The sequence below is a fragment of the Pecten maximus genome, chromosome 11 (assembly GCF_902652985.1).
Source record: "Pecten maximus chromosome 11, xPecMax1.1, whole genome shotgun sequence".
NCBI lineage: Eukaryota > Metazoa > Mollusca > Bivalvia > Pectinida > Pectinidae > Pecten > Pecten maximus.
Window position 1 is genome coordinate 19,766,938 of NC_047025.1, and position 15,766 is coordinate 19,782,703.

Below are 15,766 nucleotides of genomic sequence, written 5' to 3' on the forward strand. Positions count from 1 at the left end.
AGGGGCTGCTCATTCTTACAACTAAATTACAATTAAATTTGACTCACTACTAAAAAGATACACCTTAATAATTAAAATACTAATGATACAGGTGGGGCAAGCAACCCCCGAGCTTGAGCGATCACAAGCTTAGATAGATATGACTGAATAAAGAAAGGAGAGATCCCTAGCTTGAGCGATCTCAAGCCACCGAGTAAGCAGCTGTACACAATAGCAGGCGACTCTGCTATGACTGTATAAGATGGAGCGACCCGGAAGCTTGAGCGATCACAGGCTTACCATCTAGAGAAGAAATTATAATATCCAATCTGTGATATTGATATCTCATCCCAATATTCTTCCTTTCTCATTTTGTCACTCAGTTTGATAATTATGTCTGTGTTTCTGTAGGACTTGAGACATTTTCAATCTGTTAAGGTCACTGCTAAAGTTCAAGGTCAAAATCTCTGTTAAATTCTTACAACATTAAAATCACTCGTACTTAATTCTTACATTTTGTGAATCAAGGGTGATGTATTTAGGAATTTGATGGATACAAATACTTTTTATATCTTAGAACATTTGATGCAATCGATCAACTGACCAATTTACCAAAATCATTGTTCACAGTCTTCAATAACATATACATTTTTTTATCTTTGCAAAAATGATAATATACATCATAAGTCAGTTGTGGATTAACTGCTTACAGTAACGTCAGAGTTTTGGTTATCAGTAGTGAGATTATAAAACCTAGAGGTGTGCTAATACGTCATCGGCTTGTTTATCATAGATGTGGGAATGTACTTATATATAGACCCCTAGGACTGGGGATCGGAATGTACTTATATATAGACCCCTAGAACTGGGGATAGGAATGTACTTATATATAGACCCCTAGGACTGGGGATAGGGATGTACTTATATATAGACCCCTAGGCATGGGGATAGGAATGTACTTATATATAGACCCCTAGGACTGGGGATAGGAATGTACTTATATATAGACCCCTAGGACTGGGGATAGGAATGTACTTATATATAGACCCCTAGGACTGGGGATAGGAATGTACTTATATATAGACCCCTAGGACTGGGGATAGGAATGTACTTATATATAGACCCCTAGGACTGGGGATAGTAATGTACTTATATATAGACCCCTAGGACTGGGGATAGGAATGTACTTATATATAGACCCCTAGGACTGGGGATAGTAATGTACTTATATATAGACCCCTAGGACTGGGGATAGTAATGTACTTATATATAGACCCTAGGACTGGGGATAGGAATGTACTTATATATAGACCCCTAGGACTGGGGATAGTAATGTACTTATATATAGACCCCTAGGACTGGGGATAGTAATGTACTTATATATAGACCCTAGGACTGGGGATAGGAATGTACTTATATATAGACCCCTAGAACTGGGGATAGGAATGTACTTATATATAGACCCCTAGGACTGGGGATAGGATTGTACTTATATATAGACCCCTAGGACTGGGGATAGGGATGTACTTATATATAGACCCCTAGGCATGGGGATAGGGATGTACTTATATATAGACCCCTAGGACTGGGGATAGGAATGTACTTATATATAGACCCCTAGGACTGGAGATAGGAATGTACTTATATATAGACCCCTAGGACTGGAGATAGGAATGTACTTATATATAGACCCCTAGGACTGGGGATAGGAATGTACTTATATATAGACCCCTAGGACTGGGGATAGGAATGTACTTATATATAGACCCCTAGGACTGGGGATAGGAATGTACTTATATATAGACCCCTAGGACTGGGGATAGGAATGTACTTATATATAGACCCCTAGGACTGGGGATAGGAATGTACTTATATATAGACCCCTAGGACTGGGGATACACCAGGGGAATTATAAATGGCACATCCTCCAGTTTTTGGATTCTCAGCATCCTTATCTTTTCTTTCCAAATTTGTTTTCATCTTAGACAAGGCTTTAAATGTTGATTAGAGCCAACAATAAAGAGAAAATAAATTGTCAGTTTCTCTGCAGGGAACAGATAAGAAACCAGAATGTGATGGAGTGATCTCCCCTTGCATTTGATTTAAGTCAGATATTTGATGATTCCCCCTTGTAGGATAGGGAGGTGTAGGTTGTTTAACACGACTTTAAAACGTTTTGTGTGGTATTTGTCTAACATAAATGCTGTAAAATTTAATGTCCCTAGTTGCAGAGTTTGGATGGATTGTCATTAATCTAATGTTTATTTAAAAAAAACATTTTTATAGTTATATCAACTGCAGGTGCAATGTCTTGTTAATATTTACTGTAGGACTGTTTGAAATGCGCTACAGTGTATTTCTGTCAGGAATGTTTTAAGTGTTACTTTATTCATACAGATTTTTTTGTGGCCATTGTCAACAATATATGCCTCTTTCCCTACAATATTTTCAATACACATCCCACTGTTCCTTATTGTCAATACACATCCCACTGTTCCTTATTGTCAATACACATCCCACTGTTCCTTATTGTCAACACACATCCCACTGTTCCTTATTGTCAACACACATCCCACTGTTCCTTATTGTCAATACACATCTCACTGTTCCTTATTGTCAGTAAACATCCCACTGTTCCTTATTGTCAATACCCATCACACTGTCCCTTATTGTCAGTAAACATCTGACTGTTCCTTATTGTCAATACACATCCCACTGTTCCTTATTGTCAATACACATCCCACTGTTCCTTATTGTCAACACACATCTCACTGTTCCTTATTGTCAGTACCCATCACACTGTCCCTTATTGTCAGTAAACATCTGACTGTTCCTTATTGTCAATACCCATCACACTGTCCCTTATTGTCAGTAAACATCTCACTGTCCCTTATTGTCAATACACATCTCACTGTTCCCTATTGTCAATAAACGTCCCATCGTTCCTTATTGTCAATACACATCTCACTGTACCTTATTGTCAATACACATCCCACTGTTCCTTATTGTCTGTAAACATCCCACTGTTCCTTATTGACAATACACATCTCACTGTTCCTTATTGTGTGTAAACATCCCACTGTTCCTTATTGTCAATACACATCCCACTGTTCCTTATTGTCAATACACATCCCACTGTTCCTTATTGTCAATATGCATCCCACTGTTCCTTATTGTCAATACACATCCCACTGTTCCTTATTGTCAATACACATCCCACTGTTCCTTATTGTCAATACACATCTCACTGTTCCTTATTGTCAATATGCATCCCACACCCTTATTGTCTGTAAACATCCCACTGTTCCTTATTGTCAATACACATCTCACTGTACCTTATTGTCAATATGCATCTCACTGTTCCTTATTGTCAATACACATCCCACTGTTCTTTATTGTCAATACACATCTCACTGTTCCTTATTGTCAATACACATCCCACTGTTCTTTATTGTCAATACACATCTCACTGTTCCTTATTGTCAACACACATCCCACTGTTCCTTATTGTCAAAACACAACCCACTGTTCCTTATTGTCAATAAACATCTCACTGTTCCTTATTGTCAATAGACATCTCACTGTTCCTTATTGTCAATAAACATCCCATTATTCCTTATTGTCAATACACATCCCACTGTTCCTTATTATCAATACACATCCCACTGTTCATTATTGTCAATACACATCTCACTGTTCCTTATTGTCAACACACATCCCACTGTTCATTATTGTCAATACACATCCCACTGTTCCTTATTGTCAACACACATCTCACTGTTCCTTATTGTCAGTACCCATCACACTGTCCCTTATTGTCAGTAAACATCTGACTGTTCCTTATTGTCAATACCCATCACACTGTCCCTTATTGTCAGTAAACATCTCACTGTCCCTTATTGTCAATACACATCTCACTGTTCCCTATTGTCAATAAACGTCCCATCGTTCCTTATTGTCAATACACATCTCACTGTACCTTATTGTCAATACACATCCCACTGTTCCTTATTGTCAATACACATCCCACTGTTCCTTATCAATACACATCTCACTGTTCCTTATTGTCAACACACATCCCACTGCTCCTTATTGTCAATACACATCTTACTGTTCCTTATTGTCAATACACATCCCACTGTTCCTTATTGCCAATGCACATCCCACTGTTCCTTATTGTCAATACACATCCCACTGTTCCTTATTGTCAATACACATCCCACTGTTCCTTATTGTCAACACACATCCCACTGTTCCTTATTGTCAATACACATCCCACTGTTCCTTATTGTCAATACACATCCCACTGTTCCTTATTGTCAATACACATCCCACTGTTCCTTATTGTCAATACATATCTTTGATAAACTAAATTCCTCCTATAAATAATGTTCACATCATCAACTTAGTAGTATAGCTCCATTGTATTTAGCTAACAACAAAATTCTTAACTCAAAAAGCTCCACCTATTTAAACATGGAGGATCTTACATGAGTGGCTATGTCACCTAAAATCTTGTGCCATATAAAATTGTTGAATGAGTTGGATAAATTCCTTATGACATAGCTATGAGTGTAAGATTCTCTTCATCACTGTGACGAATATAGAAGTGAACACTCTTGAATAGTTTCTGTATAAGGGAGGCAAAATACTCTGGTGGTATGATTTTCTCCAAAGAGGCAATCATGCAAAGTCATATGACTATTGGGACATCATAAATCATTAATGACTTCACAGTAGTGGTATTACACATGTGCCTTATGATATTTATCACATAGCCATGTGGTAGGATGGGCCAGTTATGTGATAGAGTAATATATATGTTAATAACAACTATACATAAAGGTGTACATCCTAATGTGTTTTCTCTATGTTTCAGTGGATTCCAGTTCCTGTGGATGTCCGACATGGAGACAGTAAACAGCATTGCTATGTCCTTTATGAAGGGCCCCACTCTGATGTTACTGAACCCCACCACTCACTACTACTATATCCCCTCCACACCTGTACACAACTTCACCATAGAGCAACTCATGCAGTACCTAGAGGATGTCCGTGATGAAAAAGTGCCAGTAAGTTAAGGTCAAATTAATTATTGTCTGAAGGTCGGAGTGTTGTCAATGTTGGATATCAAAGTCATATTACCATGGCAAGGTCATGTTAAATCCGCCTATGTCAAGTCAAGGTCAAAGTACAATGACAAGGCAAGGTCAAACAGTATTTAATAAACTGTCCTGCATGATGTTTGGTATCAAGATCATTCAAGGTCATATGGACAAGATCAGACTGTTTAGACACAGCTACAGTTCATTGAAATAACTGCGATAAATCCAGGTCAAACTGTATCCTGTGAAGGTCATAGTGCAAGGCCAAAGATACTCTTGTGTAAAGGTTAATATGTAATTGAGGCATAGGTGTAAAACAACTGGATAAATCATTAAAATCGCCCCTAAACCTGATTTGGTACATCTCCCATGTAAGAGTTAAAATAACCCCAGATTTAAGCAGTAATCATAAAAACCCAATAAATTTAAAATATAGACTAAAAACTTAAGCCTTTAATTTTGCTTGGTGGACTCCATAGACAGACACACCTCAGAAAATTTCACACCTCATTTGGAATGGGGTAGCAAGGTCTAAATGTTTCAACTAAATCATACCATTGTTTTATGTCAGTTACTGGGTAGTGTTTTCAGATCGTACCTTTTGTCAAGGTCAAACTTGTCTACTGGAAGGACCAGAATAGTCACACTTGTCTACTGGAAGGACCAGAATAGTGGAGGTTATAAACCTATTAGTAATAATAATAATAATAATACAGGGTCACACTTGTCTACTGGAAGGACCAGAATAGTGGAGGTTATACCTATTAGTAATAATAATAATAATACAGGGTCACACTTGTCTACTGGAAGGACCAGAATAGTGGAGGTTATATACCTATTAGTAATAATAATAATAATACAGGGTCACACTTGTCTACTGGAAGGACCAGAATAGTGGAGGTTATACCTATTAGTAATAATAATAATAATACAGGGTCACACTTGTCTACTGGAAGGACCAGAATAGTGGAGGTTATACCTATTAGTAATAATAATAATACAGGGTCACACTTGTCTACTGGAAGGACCAGAATAGTGGAGGTTAGACCTATTAGTAATAATAATAATACAGGGTCACACTTGTCTACTGGAAGGACCAGAATAGTGGAGGTTATACCTATTAGTAATAATAATAATAATACAGGGTCACACTTGTCTACTGGAAGGACCAGAATAGTGGAGGTTATACCTATTAGTAATAATAATAATACAGGGTCACACTTGTCTACTGGAAGGACCAGAATAGTGGAGGTTATACCTATTAGTAATAATAATAATAATACAGGGTCACACTTGTCTACTGGAAGGACCAGAATAGTGGAGGTTATAAACCTATTAGTAATAATAATAATACAGGGTCACACTTGTCTACTGGGAGGACCAGAATAGTGGAGGTTATAAACCTATTAGTAATAATAATAATACAGGGTCACACTTGTCTACTGGAAGGACCAGAATAGTGGAGGTTATAAACCTATTAGTAATAATAATAATAATACAGGGTCACACTTGTCTACTGGAAGGACCAGAATAGTGGAGGTTATAAACCTATTAGTAATAATAACGATACAGAGTCACACTTGTCTACTGGAAGGACCAGAATAGTGGAGGTTATACCTATTAGTAATAATAATAATACAGGGTCACACTTGTCTACTGGAAGGACCAGAATAGTGGAGGTTATAAACCTATTAGTAATAATAATAATAATAATACAGGGTCACACTTGTCTACTGGAAGGACCAGAATAGTGGAGGTTATAAACCTATTAGTAATAATAATAATAATACAGGGTCACACTTGTCTACTGGAAGGACCAGAATAGTGGAGGTTATAAACCTATTAGTAATAATAATAATACAGGGTCACACTTGTCTACTGGAAGGACCAGAATAGTGGATGTTAAACCTATTAGTAATAATAATAATACAGGGTCACACTTGTCTACTGGAAGGACTTGTCTACTGGAAGGACCAGAATAGTGGAGGTTATACCTATTAGTAATAATAATAATAATACAGGGTCACACTTGTCTACTGGAAGGACCAGAATAGTGGAGGTTATAAACCTATTAGTAATAATAATAATACAGGGTCACACTTGTCTACTGGAAGGACCAGAATAGTGGATGTTAAACCTATTAGTAATAATAATAATACAGGGTCACACTTGTCTACTGGAAGGACTTGTCTACTGGAAGGACCAGAATAGTGGAGGTTATACCTATTAGTAATAATAATAATACAGGGTCACACTTGTCTACTGGAAGGACCAGAATAGTGGAGGTTATAAACCTATTAGTAATAATAATAATAATAATACAGGGTCACACTTGTCTACTGGAAGGACCAGAATAGTGGAGGTTATAAACCTATTAGTAATAATAATAATAATACAGGGTCACACTTGTCTACTGGAAGGACCAGAATAGTGGAGGTTATACCTATTAGTAATAATAATAATAATACAGGGTCACACTTGTCTACTGGAAGGACCAGAATAGTGGAGGTTATAAACCTATTAGTAATAATAATAATAATACAGGGTCACACTTGTCTACTGGAAGGACCAGAATAGTGGAGGTTAGACCTATTAGTAATAATAATAATACAGAGTCACACTTGTCTACTGGAAGGACCAGAATAGTGGAGGTTATACCTATTAGTAATAATAATAATACAGGGTCACACTTGTCTACTGGAAGGACCAGAATAGTGGAGGTTATAAACCTATTAGTAATAATAATAATAATACAGGGTCACACTTGTCTACTGGAAGGACCAGAATAGTGGATGTTAAACCTATTAGTAATAATAATAATACAGGGTCACACTTGTCTACTGGAAGGACTTGTCTACTGGAAGGACCAGAATAGTGGAGGTTATACCTATTAGTAATAATAATAATAATACAGGGTCACACTTGTCTACTGGAAGGACCAGAATAGTGGAGGTTATACCTATTAGTAATAATAATAATACAGGGTCACACTTGTCTACTGGAAGGACCAGAATAGTGGAGGTTAGACCTATTAGTAATAATAATAATACAGAGTCACACTTGTCTACTGGAAGGACCAGAATAGTGGAGGTTATAAACCTATTAGTAATAATAATAATAATACAGAGTCACACTTGTCTACTGGAAGGACCAGAATAGTGGAGGTTAGACCTATTAGTAATAATAATAATACAGGGTCACACTTGTCTACTGGAAGGACCAGAATAGTGGAGGTTAGACCTATTAGTAATAATAATAATACAGGGTCACACTTGTCTACTGGAAGGACCAGAATAGTGGAGGTTATACCTATTAGTAATAATAATAATACAGGGTCACACTTGTCTACTGGAAGGACCAGAATAGTGGAGGTTATACCTATTAGTAACAATAATAATAATACAGGGTCACACTTGTCTACTCGAAGGACCAGAATAGTGGAGGTTATAAACCTATTAGTAATAATAATAATACAGGGTCACACTTGTCTACTGGAAGGACCAGAATAGTGGATGTTAAACCTATTAGTAATAATAATAATACAGGGTCACACTTGTCTACTGGAAGGACCAGAATAGTGGAGATTAAACCTATTAGTAATAATAATAATAATACAGGGTCACACTTGTCTACTGGAAGGACCAGAGTAGTGGAGGTTATACCTATTAGTAATAATAATAATAATACAGGGTCACACTTGTCTACTGGAAGGACCAGAATATTGGAGGTTAAACCTATTAGTAATAATGATAATAATACAGGGTCACACTTGTCTACTGGAAGGACCAGAATAGTGGAGGTTATAAACCTATTAGTAATAATAATAATACAGGGTCACACTTGTCTACTGGAAGGACCAGAATAGTGGAGGTTATAAACCTATTAGTAATAATAATAATAATACAGAGTCACACTTGTCTACTGGAAGGACCAGAATAGTGGAGGTTAGACCTATTAGTAATAATAATAATACAGGGTCACACTTGTCTACTGGAAGGACCAAAATAGTGGAGGTTATACCTATTAGTAATAATAATAATACAGGGTCACACTTGTCTACTGGAAGGACCAGAATAGTGGAGGTTATAAACCTATTAGTAATAATAATAATACAGGGTCACACTTGTCTACTGGAAGGACCAGAATATTGGAGGTTATAAACCTATTAGTAATAATAATAATAATACAGGGTCACACTTGTCTACTGGAAGGACCAGAATAGTGGAGGTTATACCTATTAGTAATAATAATAATACAGAGTCACACTTGTCTACTGGAAGGACCAGAATAGTGGAGGTTAGACCTATTAGTAATAATAATAATAATAATACAGGGTCACACCTGTCTACTGGAAGGACCAGAATAGTGGAGGTTAAATATACCTATTAGTAATACTAACGATACAGGGTGCACACTTGTCTACTGGAAGGACCAGAGTAGTGGAGGTTATACCTATTAGTAATAATAACGATACAGGGTCACAATTATAATGAATCAAGCTATGTTAACACTGTTTTCATCTGATCTCAGATTTGTAAGAATTGTTTAATCTTTTTATCAGCACAAATTTCAGGATTAATGTAAAATGCATGAAAGTTGTGGGAAAGGTTTTGGAAGAAGTCTACAAACTTAGAATACTACAAGTTCTTTGTGGTCATCTCCCTTTCCCACCTGATCAATTTCTGACAGACTTATCCTCCAGCATTGACATGGATACAAGCTACCTATTATAACCCCTAATTTTACTTCCTTGTAGAGACAGTGATGATATTGTTCCTAGATTTTCAAAAATCCCCTCTCTTCTGTTTACTGCTGAGTGACTATCCCCTAAAACAAGTCACATGGTACTAATGTAGTCTAGCTGCCTTCAGTACAGTCCCCATGGCAGTGATGGCGGCCTTCAGTACAGTGACGATGGCAGTGATGGCGGCCTTCAGTACAGTGACGATGGCAGTGATGGCGGTAACCACACCTCCGTATTATTTATTTCAGTCACAGATAAAATATTTCTGAAAGGGAAGTTGTAAATAAACATGTTTTTGTCCATCAACACAAATTAAGTTGAGATATTTCATATGTCAGGGGATTGTTCTGGGAGGAAACTAGATACTGTTGTAAAAAGGGGATAGCCAGAGCTGTTTGAGTGATAATTCTATGGTAAAAATGTATATGAAATCCAACAAAATTAATAGTCAAATATCGTCATAAGTTTTATGGTTTGCTTTAAGGTCTATGTGGCATGGCTTTCATTTCATCTGTTCCATACAACATGTCGATGGCAATAATTAGTGACTTTATGAGTCTGCAGTGACAATTAACAGCTCCTTAATGATGAAATAATTTTGTTGTAACATTTCACATGAGAATATTGCGTGGTTGTCTAACAAAGACATTGCTATCGTTGTCGTTGCCGTTGTCGGGGGAGCGGGGACTATAGGTTTCCTTCCTGTCAGTCTGTCCACTCAGTTTTCTGCACTTTTCTCAGCCATGTTTCAAGGTTGGTGAAAGTTGGTATGTTACTGTACTTCAGTATGAGTAGCTACAGATCAAGTTTGAGTTTGTTTTTTTTTAGAGAGAAAGAGAGAGAGGTTTCAGCGTCTAACAATATATATCCTAACTCAAAATAAACATTTCTTTGTATGTGCATTTTGACAGCTTTTGAGGTTTGTTACAATTTTCCATTTTAAACAAGGAATTTATTTGAAATAAAGTAGTATTTTAATATGACTTCAAATTAAGTTGATTTTATTGTATCATAAATGCATATCATTTGTTTGCATTTAATGACCGATATTTTAAATTGCGGTCATGTAAAACATAAGGAGTATCTTTAAGATATTTATAATACACATGTGTAGCATATAGCCGGGTATATCAACTTGAGGCATAACAAACATCATATTTAGTGATCTTAGAGGTCAGCTTTTCATACTTAAGCAGATTTAGATTTCCTTTTGAAGAGAGAGTAATATATCAAAAATGTGTGGTTGATATCTAGAAGTAATTAAAAGAAATGGTTATATGTTATGATGTAAATTATGTGGTTATGTGTTTTTCATTTCCGATTTTTAGCCTACTGCATTCCGCAGCTACATTTTGTTAGATTGTATCCACATGTTTGGAATTTTGATATGATGTCCTTTACTGCACATATGTAGGTTAAATTGCATTTTAGGACTTGTCGCTAGAAGAGTTTTATACATGCACATCAGTTTTAAGTAATTATGTTTGAAATATGTGTCTATTTCCCAAGCACTCCAAATGTTCTTGTCTAAAATTTAAAAAATGGAAATTAATTAAAATTAAAATTAAAAAGAAAATGAATAAATAGAAACTTTTTGGTGTGTCCTTGTTTATTATGGCGTCTCGGTTTAAAATGGTCTGAAAGGATGTTTTTAGTTCGATTGAATATTCTCTTTTCTGAATATTTATACTTCCAACAATGTTATGGTATATATTTCTTCACTCATCACAACACTGTAACTGTGTAATTATGCTTTAGGAAACAAATCTGTTTATAGCAGACACTGCTGTGGACTTTTGTTAAATTTTCCCACCTCCAGTATCCGTCAGAGTTACAGGAGCTCCGTGTTAGCTTCTTCAGGCTAGTTTGAAGTACCAGCCACACTTTAAAACATATCAAATCTGAAACCAGAACGCTGTGAAGTTCAATCTGGGGTGAAATTCCTGCTGGTATGAATACTTTTTACATAACTTTATACCATTAAAACTTAGTGCCATATCACACAATGTAAATTATAGAATATATTTCAAACTTCATATTTACAGAAAATTACTTTGTATCAGAACTAACAGTGCATGTTCTAGCGATAATTTTGGTACAAAAAAATGAAAGTCATTTACAGAAGTGATTTCATTGGTTAAAACCACTATCTACCTTTGATGAAAGTCATCAGATAGCTGTATAATCATTAATGGAAGGTGAAGAACTGGAGGGAGATCGTGGTTTTAATTTCATCAGTACTTATATTAGTGATCAGATAGATGAAATATCATAATTCATAACATATTACTTATATTGACTTTCAAATAAAATGAAATTTTGAAATTAAAATGAAGTAGAAAAGTCATAAAATGGTATAAGTGTACAATAAAAAATTCTGGCTTCTTCTTCTTATATCAGATTTCACAAAAAACTTAATGTATATTTAGATATTTTAAATATTTTTGAATCATGCTGAATTAGGGCTGGTTGTTAAAGTGCTGACATTAAGTTTTAATAGATGACGTTTATGTCTAAAAAAAACTGAAATCAAGAAAAAAAATTATACTTGTGCAACATAGTTATAGACAGGTGCTTCTGGCATATAAAACAGTTTTTACTTCCTGATACTGTTCATACAGAACTCATTAAAATTCAGAGTAACTGATACGGTGAAAATTTAAACTCGATGTGATGCTGAAAATCATTGATACTGATATTTTGCAAGATAACATTTTATCATAAGTAAAGCTATCTTACTAATGTTGCATCCAGCTGCAAGGTTTTATTTTGTAAAAATGAGTTATTATTGGTGTCAGGAAAATAAATATATACAATAATGAAATGATTTTCCATGATAAGTTCTGTGATAGTGTGGCTCCATTTCTCTTTTAAAAGTCTGATGTCCTCTCTCGGGGCAGCACGCCGTAACTGTATGGCTGTCATTCCTGTATTTTGGATGTCCACTCTCCGGGCAACACACCGTAACTGGCCACCATAATTCTCTGTTGTGGATGTCCACTCTCCGGGCAACACAACGTAACTGGCCACCATATCTCTGTTGTGGATGTCCACTCTCCGGGCAACACAACGTAACTGGCCACCATATCTCTGTTGTGGATGTCCACTCTCCGGGCAACTCACAGTAACTGGCCACCATATCTCTGTTTTGGATGTCCACTCTCCGGGCAACACAACGTAACTAGCCACCATATCTTTGTTGTGGATGTCCACTCTCCGGGCAACACACCGTAACTAGCCACCATATCTCTGTTGTGGATGTCCACTCTCCGGGCAACACAACGTAACTAGCCACCATATCTTTGTTGTGGATGTCCACTCTCCGGGCAACTCACAGTAACTGGCCACCATATCTTTGTTGTGGATGTCCACTCTCCAGTAACACACCGTAACTGGCCACCATATCTCTGTCGTGAATGTCCACTCTCCAGTAACACACCGTAACTGGCTGCCCACTCTCTGTACATGACTTTATTGAAATTAACGAAAATCTATAAATTAACTGACACTCTATAGGAATCTGTGATTTATTTAATATGTTTGTTTTAATTCTTTCCGTACTTTGTGTCCTTTCTGGATTCTGTACCGGAAGTAGTTATTAAGTTTGCCCCGAGAAGTTTAAACAAAATGGCAGACTACATGTGCATTTTTGGTGTGTTGTTTTTTCATATAGAAAAACATCATTAGTGTCATCTTCGCACATTATTTAGAAATATTTAGCTAGATTAGATCTAGATGTCGCATTGAATACGGAAACATCCTAGACACTGATATCTAAAATTGAAATGCAGCAAGCCGCCATATTTTTTTTATGAACAACCTATGGAAAAGATATCTATTACTCTAACAGGAAAAAACGTAACCTGAACGAAATAAACACGACTTTATCAGCCAAAATGTTTGTTTCAAAAGTCCTGAACACTTTTTATATGTCATTGTGTTGGATAATTGTATGTGTCGGATGCTGTTTTTCAACAAATCAGCACTTCAATAATATCAGCTTAGCCTGTCGACTATAGTCGACAACAGGGAAGAGGGAGCACATTTGTCGACAAAGGGGAAGAGAGAGCTTGGAATTATGTTGACTATAGTCAACAACGGGGAAGAGGGAGCACATTTTTATGTCGACTATGGTCATGTACAACGGTACTGAAAGAGTTAAATAGCAAACTGACAGAAAATAATACAGATAAAATTCATATTAAGATTTGTCCATTTAAACATTAATCTCATATGTCATATAAAGGATTGTATTTGTTTCCATGGGTCCACTATATAGCTTATGATACAAATAAGAATGTTGTGAAACTTGGGGAACCATATTTATTTGCACAAGCTTACCAATTCTTCTTGTCTCTTAACAGGCACTAGGAGGGACTGGGTTTTTCCAGAGACTGAAGAGAGTTTTCTACGACCTTATTGTTATGGTGGTGGTAAGTTTAATGTATTGTTACTTTTATTTATCTTTATGGTGTCTGAAGTGAGTGTCTGGCCTTCACTACAAATACAACAACAGTTCTAAACATGACAAACCTAACATAACATTATCGTTTAATGTGATATTTTTATCGTTTTTTGACATTATAACCATCTTAATTACACTATTTGTTGATAAATGTCTAAAACTTAAAGAAATACGTGATGACTTTCATGAAAATACGAGCATTTCTATTTTTTGGGTCAGATTGTCGTAGTCGAATAACCGAAAATACGACTTTTCCAACCCAATTGAACGATTTTTTTAAACATGATTCTAGAGAAAATGGTTTTGGTTTTTGAATTTTTACCCCAATAAATGAAATACCCTATTAAGCATTACACGATTAAGTGGAATGTACTGTATATAGAAAAGCCTCCCCTGACTGTCAGTCCAATTACTTTTTTGTTAGGGTGTTTTACATCCTCTCAACATTGTGTCTAATCAAAGGCTACATTACAGTGCTGTCACCCTGAAATGCCATAACTTTACAGACTTGTATGATATTCTGTTCAGTAATATATACTGTATGATATTCTGTTCAGTAATATATACTGTATGATATTCTGTTCAGTAATATATACTGTATGATATTCTGTTCAGTAATATATACTGACAGTAGGCTAATCAGGCCATCCTTGACTAAGTTTTGTGTCTCAAAATCTAAAACCAATTTAAAACTACAAGATTCAGCCAACTGACCATATGAATGCTACCATTGACCTTCCAAACATAAGACTGACCACTGAGAATTTATATGTACCGCAATTTATTTAAGATAATATCTTTATCACTTTCTAAATATTTCATATTGATTGCTTTTGATACCAGGGAGTGTGGCAGTCATCCCGTTGGCTGTTTGTTCTAATGTTCGGCCTCCCCACTACCGTGATAAGTGTCGTCTGCTATAGCTTGTGTTGTATGGATACGGTGGACGATTTACCGGAGAGTGAGGATGAGCACTCCGACGAAGAACACGAACTACTACCCCAAGGTCAACTACAATCTGGTGAGTAGTCAGGTGTTTGTCCTTAACATCTGACTTATCCTCCACTCGGTGATTATAACCAGAATCGGAAGTCACACCCATACTAGATAAAGTACTGGTACATCCAAAACAGATTCTGGTCACTGAGATCATATAGTAAGAAATCCTTAAAGAAATCTTTCACTGAAATCTTGCCACTTAAATGTTCCTAAAGATTTCATAGTCTGTATCTCATGACTGGATATATGTGATTCCTTCTGAGAACCTGAAAATATCCTACTTTCACTTTTCTACTTCCTTCCAGAAGGGCAAGAGAACTTCTGCCATTGTTCGTTGTCCAGCATCGTCTTTTTTTCTTACACAACTTCTTAACAACTGACAGGCCAGTAGGTCATGATAATTAGTCAGACTCATCATGCTTTAAGACTGAAAGTTTATCAAGTTTTTCTTCCAAATAAGTGACCTTGACTTAA

General features: G+C 36.1%; 1 protein-coding gene across 1 annotated transcript in view; it reads left to right on the forward strand.

Annotated features, from left to right (window-relative positions):
* Window positions 1–15,766, forward strand: part of LOC117337659 (protein disulfide-isomerase TMX3-like) — a 293,186-nt gene that overhangs the window by 266,980 nt on the left and 10,440 nt on the right. The window contains exons 11-13 of the mRNA XM_033898749.1: window positions 4,859–5,051; window positions 14,193–14,261; window positions 15,137–15,314. Of these exons, the coding sequence (XP_033754640.1) occupies window positions 4,859–5,051; window positions 14,193–14,261; window positions 15,137–15,314 (440 nt within the window). The remainder of the gene's footprint in view (window positions 1–4,858; window positions 5,052–14,192; window positions 14,262–15,136; window positions 15,315–15,766) is intronic.